The sequence below is a fragment of the Erpetoichthys calabaricus genome, chromosome 5 (genome assembly GCF_900747795.2).
Source record: "Erpetoichthys calabaricus chromosome 5, fErpCal1.3, whole genome shotgun sequence".
Taxonomy (NCBI): Eukaryota; Metazoa; Chordata; class Cladistia; order Polypteriformes; family Polypteridae; genus Erpetoichthys; species Erpetoichthys calabaricus.
This window is the reverse complement of record NC_041398.2, coordinates 83706240-83715987: the sequence shown is the minus strand read 5'-3', so window position 1 is coordinate 83715987 and position 9748 is coordinate 83706240. Positions and strand designations below refer to the sequence as shown.

General features: G+C 36.1%; 1 protein-coding gene across 1 annotated transcript in view; it reads left to right on the top strand.

The window, feature by feature from the left end:
• Positions 1-397: 397 nt before the first annotated feature.
• The window catches only part of lrpap1 (low density lipoprotein receptor-related protein associated protein 1), a 47881-nt gene continuing 38530 nt past the window's right edge, over positions 398-9748 (top strand). Inside the window, exons 1-2 of the mRNA XM_028801725.2 lie at positions 398-634; positions 3721-3865. Of these exons, the coding sequence (XP_028657558.2) occupies positions 479-634; positions 3721-3865 (301 nt within the window). The 5' untranslated portion in view covers positions 398-478. The remainder of the gene's footprint in view (positions 635-3720; positions 3866-9748) is intronic.

Genomic DNA, 9748 nt, shown 5'->3' with positions numbered 1-9748 from the left:
CCAATACAGTTCAGAAAGTTAAGTGAAACAAAATTAACGTTAAAAATTGCAAGAAAAATTATATTACAAATATTTTAAACAGAGATAATAATTAATTAATAAAAAGAGGCTTTGAGTTAAGCATAGTACTGTACTTGCAATTCTTTAGGGGGGGAGGGGGGAGAGGGGGAAGTGAGTGGAATTTGCGTGAAGTTCGCTGATTGGTTCCGAAATATTCGCAAGCCTCCGTTGCCAGGAGAGTGTATAAACAGGTGTCTTCTGGAAGTTGTAGTTTTATGAGCCGTCCGTTTTGTTTGAGAAAGAATAGAGCAGTGCCGTATAATAGACTACAAATCCCAGATTGACGCGCAATTGGGCAGGAGTTCTTTAAAGGCCGCATGCTCTCTGTCATCATACTTAGTCCTTGTGCAATAAGGTAGTTGAGTTTGGTGTAGGGTTCTATGTCGGTTCTTTCTGTCTTTTTTTTTTATCTTTTAGAATGAAATTGATTGCGCTATGTCTCTTTAGTGTTCATATGAACCTTTGTGTCCTTGCAAACAAATACTCCCGGCAAGCAAATGAACTAGAAAGCGGTGATCAGAATGTCGAGTTCAGGATCGCTAAACTGAACCAAGTATGGGAGAAGGCACTTCGGGTGAGTTTCTCAGTTAGTTGTACAGTATTTTTATTTCACGGCTATTTATAAAAAGAGGTTTTCCTTCCAATAGTGTTCAATTAGTAAATGCTTGTGAAACGATTTCTACTGCAATGTGTGCTGCTTCTGGGACGATTTATTTTTTTTCAATTAAATGAAAGAGCTACAAATGCATAATGAACTTAGGGATGGATGACTCAAAGCCTAATGCCCGATTTCTCAACAATGTAGTAGGGAAACAGACTGTCAGTACCTTTTGCTCGTTGCTTTTCTGGTAATTGTGTGGTAAGGTGCTTTTTGGTTTTGTTTCGGTTACAAAAACAAAAATATGTAATTTGTGAATGGATAATGAATGAATGGATGGATGGATGTATGTGAATGCATATGTCCTATGTGTGAGTGAGTTATGTTTGTTCTCTGTTTTAGAAGCATTTTGGTGTTAAGAGTTTAAAAAAAAAAAAAATTGTTAACTTGATGCTGTTAAAGTTTAATCTAGACTGTGTTTTCAGCTTCTGGTGATTGTATTTAGTGTTGATATTATAGGCAAAGTGCTTAAGGGGTAAAGTAACAGCAATTAAAAGATCATCGTAGTTAGTTAGTCACGATTGCTGCCAAAGGTAGGAACAGGTTAATATAGTAAATGGTGTTAAAGCAATGATATTTTATGAAGAAGATTGGAGATCATTCTTTAAGTTACAGGAAATCCATGTGAAGGCAGAGTTATGTGGCTGAACCTACTAGACTTAAATGGTCTTTTTGTCAGCATTCTAAGAATTGACATTGGGTTTGAAACAGGACTATATGAACAGCTTACGAAACATTCGAAATGGTCGGTGTCACTTGAGACAATATCCTTCACAATAAGAAATTGGGGGGGGGGGGGGGGGGTAGAATAGTAGTAGATACTGTAAAGGATAGATTTATAACCTTGGAGAACTCGTGCTTGGTAAGCATCCATCCATCCATCCATCCATTTTCCAACCCGCTGAATCCGAACACAGGGTCATGGGGGTCTGCTGGAGCCAATCCCAGCCAACACAGGGCACAAGGCAGGAACCAATCCCAGGCAGGGTGCCAACCCACCACAGGACACACACAAACACACCCACACACCAAGCACACACTAGGGCCAATTTAGAATCACCAATCCACCTAACCTGCATGTCTTTAGACTGTGGGAGGAAACCGGAGCGCCCGGAGGAAACACACGCAGACACGGGGAGAACATGCAAACTCCACGCAGGGAGGACCCGGGAAGTGAACCCAGGTCCCCAGATCTCCCAACTGCGAGGCAGCAGTGCTACCCACTGCGCCACCGTGCCGCCCGCTGGTAAGCAGGTTTGTCAAAATGAAATTTTACATCGTCTGAGTTTAAAGTTGACCTTATATTATTTTTTGCAAGATTTCTACCAATTGGTAGAACTTTTTCCCCCCTGAGGATAAGGGCAAATATTTTTAATTAATTCGAAGTTTTTAATTATTTCAGTTTTCAGTGGTTTACAAGAAAGTAAAAAGTAAAATTTAAAAGTAAAAAAAGCACATGATTTTATCTGTGTCCAGTATACCTATGTAATGTATGACTCCCTTTACTGATTAATCTATCAAATTTACCTAATGAGAGGCTATTTGCTGATGGCAAAAATAGTTGAGACAAGTTCTTAAAGGGCCAGCAGCCTCCCTATGAGCAGGTAAACTCTCCATCCCCTCTTTGCTATTCCTGAGACTGATACATATATAAATTTGTAAATACAGAATATAGATAGTTTTTCTCAATGTTCAAAGCAACAAGGCATCTTATCAATAAACCACTTTTTATGTACTCTAGTAATGCATACAAATTCAAAACACTAAATGATAGTTTGAAAAAGTCATATTATTACAAAAATATTGAATAAACAAAAATGAGATTTTTTTTTTTTTAATGAAGTAAATAAATTAAAAATGCTCACACTTTTAACAGTTTGAAATCCTCAAGTGCTCTGGAATGTGCCAATTTGTACAGTTTCTAACTCGTTATAATAAGTATCAGAACACTTGTTTACTTTGCAATTTAAGTAAGTCACTGAAAGGGGTGAGAAATGCATTTGGTTTGAGGGTGAGGGGGATCGTATTATTGCCTAAATGCAATTTGAATTATGTCCTAAAGCAACTTGAAATGAGTTTTAGATGGGAGGCCGTGGCACATTTTAAGGATGGCAGTTGTTAAAATCTTACCTTTCCACAGTCACAGGAGCTCTCAACCTAAATAAATTGCAGTGCGTGACTAATTACAGGACTGCTTTCAGGTTTTCACACTGATGCCAAAGTTCAATATTGTGCAGTATGAGTAGCACAAGATTGAATTATTTTTGCAGTCAAAGTAAAAAATGCGAGAATAAAAGCAGGAGCACAATGCAAAAGTAAACAAACGGTATAGACAACTCAGCTGCAGTGTGCCCTCCTTGGAAGTTCATAGTGATTTAAAAAAATTAACTTATTTGCTTCAAGACTGGATGCCACGGTGCCTTTTCTGACACCCTGTAGTCCGCACATATAGACTCCTGGGTGGGTGACAATGACAACTGGGTGACCTGCCCAGTAATTTCCTTGGTAAAAGAAACGCTAGCTAATCTGAACCCATTACAACTTCTGCTGGAAGAGGTGGAGGAAAATAGAGCCAAAATAAATGTCTGATGAGGCCATTTTTTCTTGTATTGTATTTACGTATATCACCTTTATCTGTAGATGCTCTTGTATCAAGGTCTAATGTTTGTCTGTTCAAATACACCCCATGGAAATTGTTGACTTTTTTAATGTATTTACTTTTTTGACATGACTATAGCAATGTTTTGTTTTTTTTTTGTTTTGTTTTTTTCTCTCCACTTGTCTAAGTCCAAAAGAATTGTCAAATAAAATTGCTTCTCTGAGGCACACATGATACTTTACCGATTCCATTTTAAGGAATTCAAAATGTTTCTGCAGCTATTAGAAAGGTGCAATCTGTATATGCTTTATTTATATTTGTGTGTGTGTGTGTGTGTGTGTATTTCAGTTTAAAGAATTATCATTTTTATGTTTGTAGTTTTATTATTTTGCTTTTTCACTAGCTTCAGTTGTCACCTGTAAAGCAAGCTGAGCTGCACAGTGATTTAAAAATACAGGAAAAGGATGAGCTTAACTGGAAAAAACTGAAGGCAGAAGGACTTGATGAAGATGGTGAAAAAGAAGCAAAATTAAGACGTAATTTTAATGGTAAGAATGCAAGAATTTTTTTAAAACTTAATATCATTAAACAAAATAAGATGTATTACATTATCTGCGTTGTTTTTTTAATTAATCTTAAAAGTATCTTATAGCCTCCAGTAACGTAGTGTCGTCATTGCATGCTCGTCATGGGAGTTAGTTTTCAAATCCTAGTGCGAAAAAATGAAATCTGCCAGTAATGGGTAACCTCTAGCCCAACCCCTAACACCACCACTGAAACACGCAGTAGCCACTCAGTAAACTTTAGACAACATATTATATATAATATGAATAATGACGCTGTGGTTAGCTATAATTTGCATATTTAATAAAAGAATCTCTGTACAAATCAAAAATCTTACCTGTTATGCAGATAGTCTAGATTGGTTTGTGATTTGTATGAATGTTCTGAGTGTGTCTGTGTGGGTTTTGATTGTGCATTTTGAATGTTTTTAAAGTGTGTAAAGGTTATCTAATCAGACACTAAAGACACTGTCTTTACAGCTTTTGGTACACAAGCAGGAACTTCCATACTGCAGACATTATTATTTCACAATGTGAGATTTTTTTTTTTTTTTTTTTTGAAAAACCTACTTTAAACAAGAGAAAATCCTCATGGACTTATTAGTATTAGTATTTTTGTTACTTTTCATCTATTTAATATCTTTTATTGTTTCTTGAATTACTCTACCCTTTAAAGGTCCTCCTAATGCCAGAAAGTACAAATTATTTCTTGTTTATTTGACTTAAGTAAATGTCCATCTCTTTGATTTTCTTAATTTTCTCAATATACCGTATATATTCACATTTAAGTTCTCCTGCAGATAAGTCGGGGCTTGATTTTACCGTATAATTTCTGGTATTTGATAATTTTGGTTGTACAAGTCAAATGTGGAAAACTCGCGCTATTGGTCCAAGAGTTTATGATATGCTAACGCCCACATGAGAGGATAACCACGGAGCACACTTCCTTTTTTTTTCCCTATGTATTGTGCCTGCTTGACTAGACAGTAATACCCAAACTATTCCCAAGCGATGTTTGCACTGTTTTGTGTTTTGTTGTATCTCACACCCTCATATACCTTTGTCGTAAGAGCTTCCCTTACCTATGATGGAGCGTCCAATCAGAAGAAAATATAAAGCTGGTTTTAAACTAAGTCATTGAAGTGACAAAAGAAATTGGTAACTGTGTTGCTGCAACAAAATTCGATGTGTCTGAGAAACTTATGTGAGATTAGAGGAAGCAAGAAGATGTAAAAAAAAAAATTGTATTTTTGAATGGGCAATTTTTCAGGTTTCAATACCCAACTTATACGCAAGTATATACGGAAAATCTAATCAGGTCACAATTTTAACAAAATCTGATGTCTTTCTGGTAAAGCATTTTTCCTGGTATGAACTTTTAAATAACCTTCACTGGTTCGGTATCTTCACCATATTTTAACAAGTGTAAGTTTAGAGGTGGAGACCTTTTGTTTGACAGATTTTACCAGCATTTGCTGAAAATTGTATTCTGTGGAGTTCTCTTCTGTTTTTTCTTCAGCATTCAGTATTGTGAAACTGGTGAAAATAAAAACTTGTAGCCACATAGTCATTAGGACAAAGTTTGAGAACTACTGAATTGACTGGAATTCTACTTGTGTAACGATCAAATAACAGTCAGAACTACTCACTGTGGCACTGTTAATGTTTGTGAAATGAATCTAGTAAACGCCTAAAATTGTACCATCATTACAATATTCCCATTAGATTGAACAATACATTATCAATTAAAGACCAGGTGCTTATGCTGGATTATTGAACATTCCTTTTATTAAATATAAAATACTGATAAGCAATTTATAATGTGGTCTTTTATTTATAGATCTGTTTATTAAAATATTGCAAAGTGTTGAGTATTAGAATTTTTACTTTTAGAATGTGAGTAAATAACTAAACAATGTTGAACTTTGAGGTAATACATTTTGACTTTTTTTTTTTTTTTTTTTTTTGCATTATATACATTATTTTTACAGACATTCTGTGTTTGAAATTAGCATCAGTTTGAGTCTATGGAAATGTAACAATTATTCATAAAATATACTTGCACATTGAAATAATTGATAATAGGCAGCTGAAGCACTCCATAAATCTAAATATACATCCATTTATTTGTTTTACATAATTGCTGAGCCATTAATTGTACTACAGTTTTTACTATTTAGATATACAATACCTTTTAATGTATTTTAAAAAAAAAAAAAAAAAAAAAAAAAAACTAAACACCTTAATAATTAGTCATTCCTAATTTTTGTCATGTAAAGAACTCTACTTGCATTGTGGTGTGGACCGTGACTGGGAGGGTGAGCCATGAATTGGTGAAACAAAAGATATTAGTCTTCCATATCCTGTTGCAATTGAATCCTTATTCTAATTTCATCCAGCTTATTTTCCAAAGATTTAAGATGATGTGCAGGATACAGTTCGATGGTGGATGATGCACTCTGGTTTGTAGTCTGTTCCGAATCCCATGTCATTTTTCTTTGTGTTTCTTCCTGCAGCTCCTCAGTGTCTCGCTACTTTTATATTCCTCCAGTGTTTTCATAAGTAACCCAGAGAATCTCCTTGGGCCATGAGATAAATAATGGAAAACCATTAGACAATGGTTAGAATGTTCTGAACTTGTATACAAAAGTGTGCTGTGGTCATAAGTAGTGAAATCAGATGTTGTAGGAGGAAAATAAGTAAAACTTAAGTAAATAACAAAAAACACAACCTGTATGGAGCAACCACAGCAGCATCTGGTCTTGGCTGTGCCATTTTTAGAGAATGTTATTCCAGTACATTTCATTAATGCTGAATACAAGAAAGTTTATAAAATGATAGACACACATTAAAAACTAGTGAAAATCACACAAACAAAACAGACATACAATGACGACATGTCTTGGAGGGATTGACAGAGAAGGAAAAAAAAGTTGGATATTTTAATATAAAAGAATCTAACAGAATTGACTTGTGTAATATTTATTTACCAAATTAAACGTTATTGTCTAGATAGTGTGGAAGAATCTTTTTCATGCTTTGTTTAGCAAGAACAAAAAGAACAAAAAAAACCTTTGAAAGCAAGGACAAGTAAATATCAGTAAAATATATCAGATATCAGTTTTGAATTTAACAGTTCTGTAATTGGTTTTTATACCCATAATATACATTAGTTATGTGTTCATATTAACTGATTACAAACCCTTAGCTCACAGAAAGAATGTAGCACAGAAAAGTTCATATTTGGGAATACATAGAATACCTCATCCTAACAAGAAGAATCCAGTTATACTGGACACGTAACAACAAAGCATTATTAAAGGCAATATTTAATGAAACACATAGAAATTAGCTTTTGTCTTCACTCCCTTATTTCTTGGCGTAACTCCCAGAGAAGCAATAATAATTAAACCTCACAAATCCCTTCACAGATGGCTATTTCAAAAGGTTAAATTACAAATATATGTAACAGTGAAAAGAGTCTACCCTGAATCAGATATAGCACATTGCCTTATCCTCCTCAAAAAGGCAAAAATTATAAACAAAGATACTGATTGAAAAACAAGTAGTCTGCTTAAAAATTTGTTTCCTTAGCCTAAATGGCCTACTTGCATTCTTAGTTTTTTGTCTTCTGCTGGATGAAGCCATTGACTATAGGCTAGATGTCACTTTTCAGTTTGGGCAAATCCCACAGGGATGTAGTCTTGCAAATTGAATGTTTGTTTAAAAGATTTGTCACTGGCTAATTTTTAAAATTGGTGAGGTTGCATGTTTAAAGCATTGGCATCATTGATGGTTTTGTCATGAGACTCGGCTCTTTGGCAGTCTTGCAAGTTGTGGCTAGATTTGAAACCTCATTGTTTATCTTCTGAAGTGCATTACTGACTATGTCCAGCACAGCAGAGATGAAGGCATTCCTTGTGACTAATAACAGGGTAGTGCCTTTGTACTTGTTGCAATCAGACAAGGACCTTCCTTTTAAACAGGGGCAAGAAGATGTTTTCTAATTTGGTGGAGTGGAGTTTTGCACTTTTGTAGAGTGTGCACAATATTTTCACATTCCTTCTGCAGATGAGGAGTGATGTTACAGTCTCGGGAGCTTTGATTTTTCAAATCGCTGCTTGCATCTCAACTTCACTGAAATGAATTCGCTACTCTAGATGTTAACATGTCGCCTCTAAGATGAGGTATAATAGAGCAGTGTTTTGAAATCAACTTCCCATTGGCATATTTGGTTGTGGAGACTTAGATTTATTGTTCTATTTTTGGTTCCTGTCCAGGTCGACTAGAACTGAAGTACTTAATAAGTTGCATAGTGTCAATTAAAAACTGCACAGATCATTTCTGGTGGTAACGTCCTCAAGAACGTCTGTCTGTACTGGTCACCATGATTTTATCTTTCTTGTGTAGAGGATTAAACACATTTCAGATCTGGGGGTATTTTTCGTACGTCGCTTAAACCATCCGAGATCAGGTGCCTCATCTTGAATGAGTTAATGCCAGTGACACTCATCCAGATAAGTCGGTTTTTCAAACGCAGCTGTGTATTAGATTAGTGTAGCTGGATCTAATCATACGAGATGAATGCGCGCGCCCGCGCTGAGTGAAAAGCCCATATATATTGAGTCTAGAAAACATGATCAGCAAGTCTTTGATAGGCTGCAACAAAATGACGAAAGAACGGGCGCATTTTTTTTCACACACGCGGCGCAAGACCTTTTATTCGAAGGACACGAAGAATTTCAAGATTTAATATACACAAGCGGTAACACTGCAAAAGCAGCCCAGACCAGAAAAGACGGCTGGCAAAAAGTGGCCGAAAAAATTAAACGCTAAGTAGTGTAAATTGTACTTAGTGAATGCAGCGTTTCATTTCCTATGTGTCAGATTAATTATTATTAAATATGTCATAATTCCAGATCAAACGTGAGCACAAGGAGAACATGGGAACAGGTTAAAGTGAAGTACAAGAATATACTTCAAACTGGTAAATATTGGTATATAACTATTTAAAGAATTGTTGACATAAAGAATCATATATAATATAAAAAACATTAATTTTAAAGCTAATAACTTTACGAATTGCCTGGCAAACTGCACTTTTCGATAGATGTTCCGCATCGCCTACAGTATATAAAAAAAGTGCCGCTTGCAAGAAACCTCAAAGCAATGCCTACTGTCTGTGTGGTTGTGAGAGCCCGACTTCGCCGAGTTTGACTTCGAATATACGGAGCTAATAAATCTTTGAGGTACAATATTCCCCCTCGGCTAAAGCGGTATCTTTCGTACAGAATTTCCTCCGGGGGCAATAAAGGATCTTGCCGATCGCGCAAAACCCTCTTTATATGAAATTCTCTTCGTATAATTTGCGCACCAATATCAATTGGTCGCTCATTCATGAACGGCGAAGCCCTGACTGGATGACTTCCACACCGTCACTGATCACGTGTGTGAGCTAATCCTTGTTTACATAGAACAAGCCTGCTCCGAGCAGGTTTGCGGATTTGGATGTGTTGCTATGACAACACTTCCAGCAAGAGTTTCAAAAAACCGACAGATCCAGGATCAGGCCAAATCGTCAACAATTACATCTGGCTAAGCGAGTAATCCACGTACGAAAAATACCCCCCTGTTCTGCCTTGGATTTGTTTCTGTTGTATGGGTCTTTGACTTGAAACACAGTAAGGCTTTTTTTTTTTTTTTTTTTTTTATTGACTGCCACAGACATTGTTTCTGTTCCACTGCTGGTGCTGGAAAGGCTGGGATCCAAGAATTAGCTTGGCTGAGTTGTCTAATGTATACTTCAGACAATACCATTCTTGCTCTGGTGTCGGGGGGGGGGGGGGGGAGTAAAGCTTCAATTAGCAG